General features: G+C 37.5%; 1 protein-coding gene across 13 annotated transcripts in view; it reads right to left on the minus strand.

Moving 5' to 3' along the window:
* The window catches only part of LOC124252825 (nuclear hormone receptor HR96-like), a 316,210-nt gene that overhangs the window by 9,777 nt on the left and 289,000 nt on the right, over positions 1-17,433 (minus strand). For all 13 annotated transcript variants that reach the window (XM_046686516.1, XM_046686522.1, XM_046686530.1 and 10 more), the window contains one exon: positions 9,229-9,442. In XM_046686516.1, coding sequence (XP_046542472.1) covers positions 9,229-9,442 — 214 coding nt within the window. The remainder of the gene's footprint in view (positions 1-9,228; positions 9,443-17,433) is intronic.

Below are 17,433 nucleotides of genomic sequence, written 5' to 3' on the forward strand. Positions count from 1 at the left end.
AGCAAATCTTAACTACTAAGGGACACAACTCCTCACAGCAACATGCAGCATCTTTGACCACTGAACACCTGTGACCCAGCAGGAGGGCTGATTATTTTGAAAACAATGATATTGAGCAGTTATTCCTTTCACAGAGATCCTGATCGGTTCTGAAGCAGTCTCACAAAAATCAATTCCAACGATATTCCATGACCATTGTTTTTTGACAAGCAATAATATAAGAACATTTCAAAGAAGATTTACTACAAAGGATTTCATAACACATCAAAAACTAAAACTGTCCTTAAAAATTCCTACAAGTACCCTCTTCTTGTCATACATTCTAGCTTGATATTTGATGTTTTCTGTAAATATCGACAACTTTGTCCAAATGTATAGCAAATAATAGATTGTGAGCATCATTAAATGATTTCGTCTTTGTTTATATTTCAGTGATTATGTTGGTGTGTAATCTGATGGCTAATTACCCTTGGAAACACGCATCTGTTTACTCAATGCAGCTCATCATAAACGCCACTCCAAGCTACAAGACGGAGAATGCTCGAGGTTTAAGCATCCCATACACTGACAAGAAAATAATCACACTAAAAGCCCTACTTAACAGGACCTGCATGCGACCCATTCGTATTCAATTTATCTAAACCAACATTTACAATTTTTTGGCAAAAACTTTAATCCATATATTTGACTAAATTTGCCATTGCCATGGCGACTCATTACTAAACATGGAGAACTTGGAGAATCCCTATTAAAGACGAATGTACAGGACATTTTCAAATTGATTTCTATATAGAGAATGGCAGTATTTATTAAATCGATGAAGGATTTGATGGCATACCTTGATAGGGGATTACACACTACTTTCCCATCAACTAACAATAGCATGTCGGACACAGAACAATATTGAGCGGAAAACTTCATATTAAGATTGATTATTTTAATGACGGGGTTTGGACAGGAAAGGGTCCATATTTTGTCCCTAATTTCTTGTAATTTTTCCAATTACCTCTGTAATGAGTCCGAACATCTTGCAATTATTTTCAAATATGCTTCTGATGTAGTTCGAACTCTGCCGATCATGCAGTGGAATCTAAATGCGTAACCTTAAGCACGACAATCATTTTCTAACAAACTGTCTGACCTCACTGCTAGTTGTGTGGAACGTCGGTACACACGATGGAACAAGAGCTATTATGTTTGGTAAATTCAACACTCAGTGATTATTTCAACATTGAAAACATGGACATTGACGACTCCATGCACTAAAGTAGTTTTCTTTATTTGTATGCAATTTATGCACACTTTCAATCAAACTATCACCAATTACTTTTACATCTGAATTCATTTTAGCGCAGCCATGGCCATGAATAAGCTGATTACAAACATGGAGCACACATTAAGGGGCTTGGAAATAAAAAGTAATTTCTTTTTCCTTTTGAAGGTGACCTTTCAGTAGGTTCCATGGTAAGTACCTCTACAAGTGACTTTATCATGATGATAAAAGCTGCAAAAATTGCTGAAGCAGCATAAAGCAATGTTCATTCACCGACGCACTTCCTACATCCACTGTGGCAATGTTGCATGTCATAGAGATGACATCATAAAAATATCATAGCACAAATATTTATTTTGTCCATATCATGTTTAGATGATTACAAAGACAAAATATATCACAGCAGGGTTTTTTCCCATACACAATTTTGTATTAAATATTCCACATCAATCATCCACAGTGAACACCTGACCTCTGATGTGGTATCAGAGGGGTCAACATTTGCAGGTGCTCTGCCCTAGAGGGCTGACAATACCGATCAGTTGTAGCATGGCATTCAAGGACATTAACATATATACCACTCAATGTTTGATTGGGATAATTGTTAGCTTTTTTCCTACACAACACTGATTCTCATATCATATAAATACATCATATGTCTAATATCATTATAAAAAGTTAGCATATAAACCATATCTACAGTAGATGGATTTAACTGTATTCCACACAACTACTCCCACACAAATATTTGATTATTGAGACATGGATAATATATTCAAGACATTTTTACAAAATATCAATATTTAAACCTACTCTACTTTCCGTAGGTGAATACATAAACTCATATTTTATTGTGATCAGAAAATTCCCTTTAAAACTGCAAAACATAACCACCAAATGAAAACTATTGTCATTAAAGTCTTTTTCATTTCCACATAGAAACATTATGAAAATCCATTTCAGGTTGTCAATAGTTTTAAAGACCTAACAACTAAAGATGTCTATGTTGTCAATGTTAGCTATTAGACCTTGCTGAGATCTTCGAACACTCTTTTATCAACATGATATACAGGGCATGACGCAAGTTGCTCCCAAGTTTTCCTCAGGCTCATATAAAGACGGAAAAGTCCCAGGTGGCTCTTGCTGGCAGCCATATTCCAAAATGGAGGAGGTCCCTTCAAGCCGTTGGCGGTAATTTCTGACACGTATACCGCTTAGGTTTCAACGTTACTCGCTTAGACAATACTATTTTCCTGGCGACAGATGACCCAAGATAGGACTTTTTTCAGTCCAAAAGATAGGACTTTTAACATTCGAAAATAACTTCAAATTTCAATATGGTTTATTGAATGAAAATGAATTTAGTCAATAAATCATAATTTTATTGAAAAAAAACAAGAATGAGTTAACAATGTTGAAGGAGGTCATCATAAATAGAGTCTGACCATACTCTGAGTCAATCCTCCATGATACAGATCAGTCATCTATGGTTTTCTCACAAAAACAGTCTATGTTACATTAACTATAAAGGAGGTACAGTTATCTTCATGAAGAAAATTCTGGAAACATATGAAGTAAATTCTTTGAATAACCACAACATCATGTGAGGTAGACATTTTCACATCGTTAGGTGTTAAGTGAAAGGTCTTCTCAGGCCTCTGTAATGCATTAGGCATTTTGCGCGATCTTAACGGCTTGTGAATAAATTTTCCTCATGTTCTCCAGGTTAGGGGCAAGCTTGAGGTGAACACCTTTAGTACTGAGTCAATATGCTGAAGGAGGCAGTGATTTCGTCTCCCGATTTATTCATCGTCTGCAGATGGGACTCCCCGAGTTTAGGGTCCTTGCCACAGGAAAGATGTTTGCCATAGCAGGCAAATATTCAGTTTGTCGTAGAGCTGCCAAAACCAACGAACATGACCCGATCTGAAGTCTCTAATGTATTTCCCTGACCTTGTTCTTATTTGGTGACCCAAGGGGGTAAATATTCACTTAGTCTTGCATGATCAATACAGAGCTCAATGTCACTCCATGTTAGAGAGAGGCCTTCTGTCTCCACAAGCTCAGACAATCAGACCTGTAGAACAAAACAAAGCATTGTTCTACCACACTGGCCAAATCACGGTTTGGCAAAAACAGACAGACTGAAAACCAGAAAATTTGGTAAGAATGTTGCTGATCAGTCAGCAACCTGTATACTATGTGTCACATGACTCCGGCTTGAGTGCAGCGGAGTGACCTTAAAGGTTATCAGGGTCAAAGGTATCATGGTGGTTAATTAAGCATTTCAGGCTGAAGAAACCATGTGAGATTAAAGAGCATGGGGGGTAGCTGCCTTCCAAAACAGGTCGACCATGGCTGACATGGGTAATTTTGACTGAAAGTCATCCAATTTACAATCTAACGAGGCATCCAGCATATCTGATAAGACAGCGTTGGTCATTACTTGTTAATGTTCATACCAGAAATCCACAAATAATGGTCCGCCCAATATTCTGAACTTGATGAACTATTTTAAACAATAAAGCAGTCATTAGTGCTTGTTTTTAGTTGTTATTTTTTAGGGTGTTTTTTGGGGGGGTTATTGTTTTTCTTGATTTTAATCTACATTTATAGACTCACTCTCTACGTTACAGTCCGCCATCAATCAGAGAAACTTCACCTCTGTAGGAATCAGTGTAAAACCATGACACAGATGGAATATTTCAATCATCTTTGTCAATCAAATTACAGGAAATGACATAAAATATATGAATGATGTTTCATGAATTAGTGAATCACATGAAAATGAAATATATGTTCCATTTATAACCTGCCCAAATTACTACATACACAGTTTTTGAAGATCCCAGTATTATGCCAGTGATGGAAACAGATTTATGACAACTCATTTTGGTGTTCCCAAAGTTACAACCTTGTTTTTTGTGTTCGTTGTTTTAATGAAATAACTAGTGGCTCAAATTCAATGATAAGAGGCTTGGCCAATGTAAATGTGAAATTTGTGATAGCACATCACTGGAGATGTAATATCCATGTAATCTGTATTTCTGCAAAGCATTGTTTCATATGCAGGGATTAAGATTCCAATGTGTATTTTTGTCTCGTAAATAGCAATCAGCTAAACACACATTTTTTCCAATATCTGCTGGTAATTCATTAATAAAACACCCAGTCATACAAATGATTGCATTTTTTTTTCAGAGTTAGAATACAGATTTTTCTAGATATTATTCATCAATTTCCTTTGAAAATGTTGAAAGAATCTTATCAATTCACCTAATTGTATAACATATTTCCAACCACGCCGTCTTAAATTGAGCCAATTTACTGTATTTTCTGATTTCTATTTTTTCATGGATTGGTCTTAAAAAACAATAAAATATAAAACCTAACTGTATAATGATTTTCTAGAAGTGCAGTACGTGTCTGAATCTTGCATACATTAGGTCCTGAGCCTCCTGTATTCCACTCTTCCTTCTGTTATATCAATGGACAAGGCAGATAAAGGCCAATAGTATGTTAATACCATCAATATCATTGACCACAAACCATAACAATGCAGTGAGGAAAAAAGACATCTGAGAATAGAAACTATCACAGTGCTTGTGTGAGGTTGTGAAAACTCAATAGCTAGTTTTCTTTGAGACAATCAATGACATGAAAACGCAGAACATATCGATGTTTCATGTGCATTGTCGGATCATCAATTTGAACTCCTAGAAACACAATACAGATAATAATGCCAGAAGCCTATCCTCAAGCTGAGAATCTACCTGGAACATCATCAATACCTTCTCCGTCCGTCTATCACGTGACATAAACGCTTGTCACTCGGAGCAATCCTTTACAATGGGACAAAGTAATCTGGATAGAAAAATGCTTGAAGATCTTAAAAAATCAAGATACAATTGAAGAAATTACACTTTTTTCCTCTATCATGCACTTTTAGCTGTTGTATCTCAGGACTATGTTTCACATGTATATATATATATATATACCATAATCGCGAATGGGGCTATTTTTAGCAGTATATCACAGTGGGACTGTTCAACAGGCATATATGAATTGTGACTATTTTGGGGGGTATATCACAGTTGGGACTGTTATTATTATTATTATTATTGTTATGTTATTACATTGGGACTATTTTCCGCACTTTGTTGTGATATCGGCAAAGCGATCGTCAACGACCCGAGCTGCAACAGAATATAATAACAGAGATGTACAGGTATTGAACTGCTGCCTGTGACTAAGTAATGATCTTGCCTGTGGCTAGTTTCCTTGTTCGTGTGATTACATCTTTTTTATAGGAAGGTCAAGGACATATACTTGAAGGGCATGATCAATGACTTGACTCCCACTTTCTATGCCTTTTCATAGAATATTTCCCATATTGACATTGCAACCACATTAACTCGTACTATTTCTATACACAAAGCTCAGCTTGTGACAGTGTGTCTTTCCTCTTCAATGAGCGTCTTGGTTTATTTGAGTTAGTTAGGTTTTACGTTGCTTTTAGCAATATTCCAGTGATATCATGGTGAAGCCACCAATTTGGGGAATAAAACCTAGGTCTTACCATCACAGGATGACAAGCGAACACTTTAACCTCTAGGCTACCCCACCTCTCGTCCCATCCCCCGATATGAAATACAGTTTAGCTAATGAAGTTGGACTAGAAAAACACACTCATCACCAACTTTTTCTCAGTTCATTATATTAAAAGTTTGCTTAGTGAGGATAATTTGTACAGTCTGTCGGTTCATTAGAGTTATTTTCTTCAGAGAATTAAGCTGTTTTGAAAGACTAGTGGAAATTCTGAATCAGAACACTCCATTGTGAGGCGTTTGAAGGTCTGGAAATTATTGAAGAATGTAAATAAGCTGTTGGAAGGTAGCACTTAGCATCCTATGAAGTTGCCCAAATTAATCATCTCTTTCTGCGAAGTCTGATTTATCTCAATCACTTGATTAAATCCTGGACTTTCAGCATGACTTCACACATAGATGCGAGACTTTATGCTTGTGATGCGTGTTCCTGCCAACTCTAATACACCCCACACAAAGTATAATCCTATCCAAGCATTACTCAATACTGTAGCATATCCGATTATTTGCCAGCCAATTACTACGAAAAGAAGATTTCTGTAAAGTTACGTTGAAATCTGAAGTTGAAGCTGTCACGCAGATCTGTAGGATTGTCCGTTTAGCCCAGCTTAATGAAATGTTTTGTCAACCCCTTCACTAACACCCTTAATCATCCCAATCCCCATGAAATCTACCAACGTTTTATCAGTTAGGGGTTATAAAGATTGAATGCGAAAAAACTCCAACGTGAAACATTGGCTATAAACTGATTGTTGTTGATTGGTGTACGATGCGGATCAGCACAGAGGATTGCCTATTACAGCCCAGGGAGTAGGTAGTAATGAAGGATTTGTCGATTAAATCAGGCATAATGTCGTCACGCTAAATCTTGCCCCGTCAGGACTAGAATTGAATAGACTGAGTAAGTCAAGTCCACACCAAACCATCATGAAATCTGTTCAGTAATAATCAATATCAGGTCCCTTATCAAACCTTGAGTGTCATATTTCCCAGAGGCTTGTCTGAGTGCCCACAAAAGTGTTAGCGATTACATGTAAAAAATACTGGGGCCATAGATGAAGCTCATGTGATCTTTATTCAATGGAACAACAGGGAACCAATCCTTCAGAGATTTTATCAATTTACAGTTTTACAATATAATGCTTGCACATTTTACAAGTACCTGGTAACATATTTCCAAAATATATATTTTTATGAAAGCACTTTTATTACACATAATTCTAATTGTGTCCCCATATCAATGTCCTATAGGAAAACACTCAGTGCCATGGCTGTTACATTCTTATTTAAGTTTAATATTTTCATTTTAAGTTTGAATGTCCAATTATGATACATATCCTTTCTATTGTAAAAGGGAACATAAAATTTCATATGAAAATTAAATTAGCTATATTATTACATCTCCAGGACCAATTAAGTCCAATAAGGTACATATATCTTTTCATCTCTTTGAGTGGGAGTTTGCTTGATGCACAGATACAACAATTCTTCCACAATGCTTGGCCAAGACAATGCACATGTTATGAGCACTGGTACCCAGCTGTTTCACAGCAAGCCTTGGAACTAGCTATGTTTTAATGAAACTGGAAATGTTGTTTAAAAGGTTTGCAATAATTACATCCAATTACTATCTGAATGAAATTTGCAGCAGTGTAAAGTGGCTTGGAGATTTTTCAATTGGGACACATATGCTTCACTCTTTCCAAACACACCCAACTGTTGCAACAAACCTGTTGGCACAACTCTTTAGCCAATATCTCAGTGCCAGAGATCACCAGGCTTGATTATTGGCCAAAACACATGGTACCGGATGTATCAGCAAAGCGGGTGGTGGGGTAGCCTAGTGGTTAATGCATTTGCTCATCACGATGAAGACTCAGGTTCGATTCCCCACATGGGTACAATGTGTAAAGCCCATTTCTGGTGTCCAGACATTGCTGGAATATTGCTAAAAGCAGTGTAAAACCAAACTCACTCACTCATTCTCTATAAGCAAAGCAGAGATGGAAACACCATGAAAGGACTTCGACATCAGGGATGACATCAGGTGTTAGCTAATGGGTGTGGGTACGAACGGGTACAGGTATGAACGGGTACCGGGCCCACAGCCTCACCAGGGCCCACAGCCTCACCATGCCTCACCACCAGGGCCCACAGCCTCACCACCAGGGCCCACAGCCTCACCACCAGGGCCCACAGCCTCACCATGCCTCACCACCAGGGCCCACAGCCTCACCACCAGGGTCCAGAACCTTATCATCTGGTACCCAGTCGTCAGCTCTTACACCAAGCACTGGGCACCTGTTGTCACAAGAACACCGAATGGTGCATGTTGAAAACGATTTTGATATTTACGAGATTAGTTGAGGAATACAGAGTGAATGATTTGTAAAGTGTTACAGCATCTGCTGAGAGGTGCTAGTGGTGGAGAAATTTGGCAACTATCAGCAGTGGGCCCAGTGAGACATAAACAGGCCACACAAACAAGTCACTCTTCCCAGTGGGGGCCAAAGAAAAAAATAATACTATGTATAAACCACAATCAGCACTCACAGCAGGGATAACAGGTAGACATGTGTACAACAGGGATTAAAGGTAGACAAGTGTACAACAGGGATAACAGGTAGACATGTGTACAACAGGGATTAAAGGTAGACAAGTGTACAACAGGGATAACAGGTAGACATGTGTACAACAGGGATAACAGGTAGACACGTGTACAACAGGGATAACAGGTAGACACGTGTACAACAGGGATAACAGGTAGACATGTGTACAACCGGGATAACAGGTAGACACGTGTACAGCGGGGATAACAGGTAGACACATGCATAGCAGGGATAACAGGTAGACATGTGTACAACAGGGATAACAGGTAGACATGTGTACAACAGGGATAACAGGTAGACACTTGTATAGCAGGGATAACAGGTAGACACGTGTATAGCAGGGATAACAGGTAGACACGTATACAGCAGGGATAACAGGTAGACACATGTACAACAGGGATAACAGGTAGACACGTGTACAACCGGGATAACAGGTAGACACGTGTACAGCGGGGATAACAGGTAGACATGTGTACAGCGGGGATAACAGGTAGACACGTGTACAGCAGGGATAACAGGTAGACATGTGTATAGCAGGTAGACACGTGTACAACAGGGATAACAGGTAGACACGTGTACAACAGGGATAACAGGTAGACACGTGTACAATAGGGCTGGAATGACTAGAATGTGGGTCCACCTGAACTAAATGTGCACATGAAACTACCTGGGTTTTACATTCAAGTTGGAATGTTCTTACATAGGCTATGTCCCTTTTCTGAATATCAAAGCTACTTACAAGTCCCTTTGGTGCATTTCTCCTGAAGAAGGCCTTACAAGACTCGCAGGAGATGGCGTCAAAGTTGTAGCCAAGGGCCCTGTCCCCGCACACACCACAGTATTTATCTTCTTTATTTTTCCGGCTCTTGTTGCCTCCCATTCCGTCCGGGGACACTGCATCCATGGACCGGAACGGATGGGAGACCGATTCCATGCTGTTGGAATCTTCGAAGCTGAAAAAGAAAAAGTTCATTTGAATACTGTTTTATAATATGGATATCAAATTAATCACCAAAGTCAAAATATTCTGTCATCAGAAGAGGAAAGAATATCAAACAAGAAATACATATTTGACATTTACATATAAACTTCATCGTTTAATATAGAAAAAACAACAAAACTTGCTCTTCTTCACAGAAGCAGAAACATGTCATTCATTATGTTGTCAAAAATGTATCACATCTAGAAGGCACTCAAAAATGCTTTTGTTGCCAACTAATACAAAAAAGAAAGAGGCCTGCTTATATTTTCCACACATGACAAGTCGTTAAAATACATGTCATGCTGACAATGTTTGAACGATGGCCCCTAAAAAAACAAACATGCAATAACCATATGCCACTATATACAAATATTTACAGAACTCTCACCAGTAATAGGGAAAAGTCCAAAACGAATTATCGATAGTTGTGAACATGATTGCCAATTCAACACTGACTGACAACGGTATTGAAAATTCATCAAATCAGGAAACAAGCAAAATATTTTTTCCCCAATCAAATAGAGTTTATAATCTTTCTGAAGCAGTTATTTCAAAGAATGAGTCCATTTTAATAACATCCTTGTGGGATTTCCTCAATCAATGTGGTGACCTTGATGTGTTTACAGGTCACATGATGTCCATCCCTTTGTGACTAATACTTCCTTGATCAAAACAAACTAGCAGCTAGGGCCCTAGAGGTTTGCATGTCACGTTCAATATCTACATTCAAAACTTCCATCATTTTAACAACTTTGAAAAAGAGTTTTTTAAATCATTTACGACCTTATAATAAGTGATTACATCACTATTACAGACACACGTTGATATATTCATATTACAAAGAAGTTGTGTGTTCTAATGCTCAAGGTATTCAATTTATTTGCAATAAAACAAACACCATGGACACAAAATCAGTTTATAAAAAATCTTTATTTGAAATACGCCACAGATTTGCAAGTTCAAGTAAGTACATGGCAGGTTGTGTGTGGGTTATCAATTTTCCAACATAAGCATACTATTCTTGAACATGACACCAAAGTGGAGACTTAACCATGTGAGAAATTTCCAGTTAAGTTATGAACAGAAACGTAGAGTGCCGGGGAGCTCTGTTCAAAGCGTTCCCTGGAGCTGAATGAAATGAAATAGTTTGCAATGTTATATCTCCCAGTCATGTGACAGGCTATCAAGAAGGGAAAGACCTCTCCCAATCTTAATTCAACACCTCTACCTCTCTCTGCATATACCGGGGACAAAGCCGCAACTATTTGTACCGAATCACCCCGCGACCCAATTCACCATGTGTCATGGCCTATTCAAGCCATGACCGGCATGGAAAGTAATTAACGACTTAAACCTGCCATGTTAAAGATTGAAATGGGGCTGGAATCCCTTAAAGGGGTTTCTGTGGGTTGGTCACAAAATCTTTGTATATATCAGCTGCTCAGGCGAAACTCCCCTTGCTTCTATTCTTGGACAGCTCCCCAAGCTGAATAAATCATGCTGTAATAAGTAGTATTCAGACCACAAAATCCCTCAGCACAAAATGAACAGGGCGATAGGGATATCTGTTTACATGAGAGTACCATAAAGCAGCTACTTAGTAGCCGCCATAATGGGAAAGTTATGTGGGGTCAGTCGGTGCAGCTAAGGCCCACAACAATGGTGTCCAGCTTGAGGAATTTCTGGCTTGACTTGATGAGCTACAGTAATATTTTCTACAAAGGGACGTGATGTTCTCAACACATTTTCCTTATTCCATTGTATTTTTCTTTGTTCAGACTACAATACGAGAAAAGGAAAAGGGTATGTGTATAAATACATCCAAAATGACAATACTATGAGGGGTGAAAGGATTAAATGAGCAAGAATATTTTGAAACGAATCATAACAAAAACTTTAATTTTCCACTAACAGGATTAATTTGGTCACTGAAGGCTCAATCAAAACTGAAATTATTCCATTGTTGTTTTAATGTTAAGCATGAGAACTATTACAAATTTGTTTACAACATCTGAACCTGCTGACATGTATTTAAAAAATGCAAATGACAAGAGAAGATAGATGTGAAACAGTCTCCATGGCTATAGCTGTTGTCGAGCCAAGTGATGTATGGATGAAGTATGCTCCTGTTTAGACTGATTTATTGTACTTGTCACTGACAGCAGCCTGAGTGTATTCAAGGCGCCAATTTTCTACAGGGGGGAAATATTATGCTGTCCTGATTTAACAGTCCCCACTCACCCCTTACATAAATAGATGAGAGTTTTCCTAATCACACATTTCAATTACGCCTTGGCATTGGAACCAATTTTCATTTTAATTGAACAAATATTAAAGTTAAGATGTTAAACAAAATGTATAGGATATATTTCAAAATGGCTGAAATTGTTGATTTAGCACTGTTTTTCCAAGCAGATTGCTTTTAGGAGTGTGTTGATTAACTTCACATTACATACATATCAAAACAAGCCACCAGACCTGACATACTTTCACAACACAGGCTGTAAATGATGTTGATGGCTAGCATCATGTCACAACAAACTTAGTGTGACTCACTACCCAGTGTTTTGTGTTTCTGTTTGACCCAGTCACATACCAGGCTGTGTGGGACATTTCACCCATGTATTGACACTCAGTCTACTTCATATATAACCAGCATCTTTCATTTATTTACTTGTCCTCGTCGCAAACAAAACATGAACACTCAACTCCATTTTTATTGATGCCAGCTAAATTACGTCAAGGTCTTGGTCATATAAACAAAAGATATCAATTCTTCAAATAGCATTATTTTACTAATATCTAATAAATCGGCAATCCTGAACATTTGATTGACAAACACCCTGTCCAAAACTCCACAGATAAAAAATCATGTTGTTTTTCATGATTTGACAAAACAGAACATTTATATGATTTGAAACTTTCATAAAAAATGTATTTATTCAAAATCTAAGAAAAACAGGTCACTGTAAATGAGCAATTGTTGTTAGCTGTCTTCTCGAATCACACAAAAATCGATAGAACCAACATCATGTTTACAAATGACAAATTTTCCCAGACATCCCACGACCTAAATTCACAGTGCCTGTGGGCGAAAAAAGCAAAAAAAAGCTGCCAATAATGGCCGTGATGACTAAGGCCCAATGACGTTTCTCCTTGACTAAATGTGTTAGATATTACTGTTTGTTAGCGTGTTGCACTCAATGACTTCTCCAACTTCTCGCGCTGTGCAGTTGAGACCAAGTCAGGGATATCTGTCGATTCAGCAAGTCAATTTGTGAGTTGGCTGATCACAGCCGCTTTGCATCCACATTTCTCATTCATACAAGGCCTCTAAATATGGCTTGCTTCCGTGCCGCGAATTACTCTTTTAAGAACTATACAAAAAATGCCTGCATTTGATGAACTCAAGTGTAAATAAATTATATCATTTCGTTTTGAGAATCTGATCAGTGCCAGATGCTGATTATTATATCTATAATTCATCATTAGAAGGATCCAATCAACATAGATCATATTCTCTGTGATATTTTCTTATAAGGCTAGGGTTGTCGCTATTTTACAACGCCACTCTCAGATTACAAATATTTCCTTACACTGACCAGAACCCATTGCCATCAATGTTTACTTGTATATAGAAAACAACATCCTTTCATATAGACCTAAACTCATGTACAAACAGTCTTAAGGATATCAGTTTCATGTGGTTCAAACTGCACAACTATTTCATGACAATTTTCACACACAACAAACTTGAGCTTTTGACCACGTAACATGAAATAATCCTCCAGCCCTTGCAAGAAACACGGACACGTAAATATGACATACAGACATTTTCCCCCCTTTTGGCAGGTACGTGAATTATGAAAGTTAGGAAATCGATATGTGTGTACACAGGAAAGCAATGAGTTGGGGGAATAACATAATCTATCATTTCGTAGGAATGACATGTCCTCAGAAGGCATCCTAAACAGCCCACGACTTGTAGTGGTTGTTTGACTTGCGACAATAAAGCATTTTGTGAACACATTCATCCAAAATATCAGGAATTTATTATAGGTCGGGGAAATCTTTGACAAATAAGGAGCACAAAAATATTTAAAACAGATCTGATTTTTTATTGACATTTAAGCCACATTAGTTTTTGCAAATAAAATTATCCCATTTAACAAGGGGGGATTAATGAGAGTTTTTTGCAAAATGTTGGTGATAAAAACCTTTTAAAAATGGTTCTATTTATATTAAGAGTGACATCAGGATTTGGGAACAAATTTATTCTATCAAACAAAAAGGGATTTAATTCATGTCTTTGTGAGTGTTGGTTAAAATACGAAAATTTAAACACAGTTTCTACATTTCTATCCTGTATTATTCCATATTCAATCCCTATCTCCATAAGGTTTCACTCCAACAAGTAAAGGCTGCTCAGGTGTCGGAGAACGTTGATGAATTATAACATCAAACACTTGCCACAACAACCTCACATCCCTAATGACGGACACAACATGGGGACATAATCTAACAAATCGCACTCAAACAGACAGTCATCTTATGGCAATTTTCCGAAAAAGTTGTACATGATATACAAACTGAAATCTGTCCAAGACAAAGTTTAAGAGTCACATGGCTTCATATCAATCTTCAAAGACAACGACATCAAAGACTACAAATGGATGGATGCAATGTTCGCTATGCGGAGAGAATACGCTCTAAGGTAAACATTCACACGAACATTCAAGCGATGCCCCAGCTTAGGACTTGAAAGAACAACTGTGGATTGCCAAAGACGTCTCTCCTGTACATAAACATTACACGAAATTCGGCTGACATTTACCCAGGGACAGGTGACCCGTCTTTCAAACTTCGTCCCATCTTGCAATCAGGGCTTTGAGAAGCCTCTTTCCGCTCTAAGAAGTACGACTTGGCAAGATTTTTATCTTGCTCACGCAACATCAAAATGTGCCAGGTTTGTGAACGAAATCAGGTATAACTCACATATTACTATCCTCATTACAGAAACATTGCCAAGAATTAACGAAGAATAAAATGGAATCAGCAGATTTGCTGTATACAAGACGACTGAGCAACAAACGTTTACTTTGAAAATATCTGTAAGTTACTTGAGACATTTACACTTGTAACATTTAAGTATAAAGTTCTTTTTTCACAAACACTTATGATGAATTTCTATCAAAAATGCTGTGAAGAGTTGCATCCCCTATGAGTGTCGGGATCTGCTGACACAGGCTCACATATGTGAATTGGCCTGATTATGAATCTTGGTCAACAAAGTGGTAAACACCTCCCACAGGAATCATGTTTGACCTTTATTGGACATCTGAATAATGAACATAAATTGTTGGTACTTCAAATTCAAAATGAAATTCTAATTTCTCACAAGCTGTGCAGCAAATCCTCCATAAAAAGTTCTTACAAGGTAAAAACATTACAAAGTTTAATATACACATCACAACTGGTGGAACTGTTATGAAAACTGGAAGCTTCAGTTTCCATGACTACGTCAATATCAGACTATAAACTATACAAATTACATACTGAAATTATTCCTTGTCAGGATAACACACATTGATTGATATATGTATTTTTGAATATGCACTACCAGTCCCATCATTAATGCAGATTTGGGAAATGTTGGAGAAGTGTTCATTCATCAGTGTCAGATACTTTCATAACAACATATCTATCTGTATTTTTAGGAACATCAGCTTGCTCAATTTTCAAGTAATTTTGTTTTTCTACAGGAAGGAACAGTCAATTTGTGTCTTTATCTCAGCTATTAATTGCCTGAAAATATCACAAATTGAGCTGGAAGGTATTTCATGTGCACTAAAGTAGCCTGTTGGTGATGTCGTCTATTTTAATATAATGCCACGGGGCATAGAGTGTGGTTGGCAATTTGTCAACGATCGCAATAGGTCAGTTACGATGGGGTCGGGTCAGGGGGGTCAGATCCCATACACAATACCATACAACCCCTCTCCTGATGGGGTCAATATGAACCAACTTGGGGCTTAAATATCTACCATATACATTAGAACTTTTGGCTAATTTATACTTTCATACAGCTCATTACTGAGTTTCTGAATTAAGAAAACTCACACGATTCAAATCTACTTAGTTGTTATTAACAACCTGAAGATAATTTTGTCTTAAGAGCAAAAACAGAAAATATTTTAATTGATTTCATGAGACAACTATGCACAAAGCTTATGTAATCTTTAGGAAATCAGTTTGCTGGCTTAAATAAAGAACAAGAAATTAGTTTGCAGGCTTAAATAAAGTACAAAAAATTAGTTACCTGACTTAAATAAAGCACAGGAATGACTTAGTTATTTGATATTTATGCGAGCCAACTAAATCATTTGATATTACGTTTAAAACTTTTAATCAAAACAATAACATATTTTTTTTCAAAATGAATATCAGATGCTAAATCGCAATGACTTTGACAAAAAATACAGACAAAAATGAATGGGTTGAACAACTCACAACAAGTGAGAGAATGTTTGTTTCTACAATTGTTAGTGTTACAACTTTAATAAATGACAAACTTACATTCAGCTGAAAGAGCGTCAATACTAATGTTAATATGAAAAAGAAAACTTTTCCGTGTCTCTCCAAACCCATGAGCCTGGCGTTGAGTCACATTCAGGTAGTCTTGCCCACTCAGGTTAACAACAGATTGTGTGGTATTGAAAGAAGCTTCTAATATGAATATGGTTAGGTCCTGAACAGAATAATTACACCTTTAAGATATGACATCAAAAGCTTCATTGCGTATCGCTCTAAGTAGGTCATATATAAATAATTGTTCAATCTGTGTCGGGGAGAGTAAATAGTTTTCCCTTTCTGGCTATGGGTAACAAATCCCTTTCATTTTCAAACACCAGTTCAGTTCACTACCGTCTTGTCACACAATCAAAAAGCCAGAGACCAGACTTGAACCAAGTCATTACCATGCCAACCAGTGGTCTTCTGAAGAGAGTTGCTTTTGTCCCAAACTGGTAAATAAGGTGAAAAGGACTTCAGTAAATTGGAGTAAAGAATTTTCAGCTGATTATTACAAGCAGAATTTCCTCGACATAATTCCTCCATAGTTTTGTCTTTGTACTTCCACAACACAAGCATTCATAGGTAAGTAGCAAGCAAGGATGTTGATCGGCAGTGTGGAAGCAATTGTTTTGGCATCATCCAAGCATATCGAGACCAAAATTTGCCATTAATGATTCTACAAGCGAAAGCCACCCAGCATGACTTCAAGCCAGTGGAAGGTTTGAACCTTTCCTTTACCATTGTGTCTCAGCTCTCTACCCCAAGACGTCCTAGTGAGCTCATCAATGCAACTTCTGTTGCCAACCAAGCCTTTGTCATATTGTCAATACCCTGGAAGGCCTCCTAATCATGTTTCCGTGGTTCCTATTTGATAAATCCTGCAAGGAGGTAGAGTTTTGAAGTCAAAACAGAAGCTGACATAGATTTCAAGTTGACCATACTGCCTTCAGTGTCAAAATGCCCAATCTCCAAATCAAAACTTCTTCTGTCCAAAACAGCTTATTGTCAAAACTGTCACTTCTGCATAAAACAGCCAGTCAACTGACAAGATAGATTTCTAATCGGCTTAAGTCATTCACAAAACAGGTAGAAAGGCAGACATTTGGTTCACGACAAGTATGGAGACAGAAGTCAGTTCCGAGTCAACATATTTTCAGAATTTTTTTGTTTTCGTTTCCTTTAATGTGATGAAATAACATTTTTTGTCATAACACAGGGATAGAAATGAAAATAGTATTGCAACATTATCCATTATTCAAGTTAGGACAACTTAAAAGTGGGTCATATAATCTATGAGTGATTGACAGCTACATATGATCCAGGTGAAAAACACCACGTTTCTTTGCCCCTTCCGCAGAAGTAAACTGAAGTCATTCATTTCCTGTACAA

Source organism: Haliotis rubra, unplaced genomic scaffold, assembly GCF_003918875.1.
Source record: "Haliotis rubra isolate DU_JTF1 unplaced genomic scaffold, ASM391887v1 Scf114, whole genome shotgun sequence".
Classification (NCBI taxonomy): Eukaryota; Metazoa; Mollusca; class Gastropoda; order Lepetellida; family Haliotidae; genus Haliotis; species Haliotis rubra.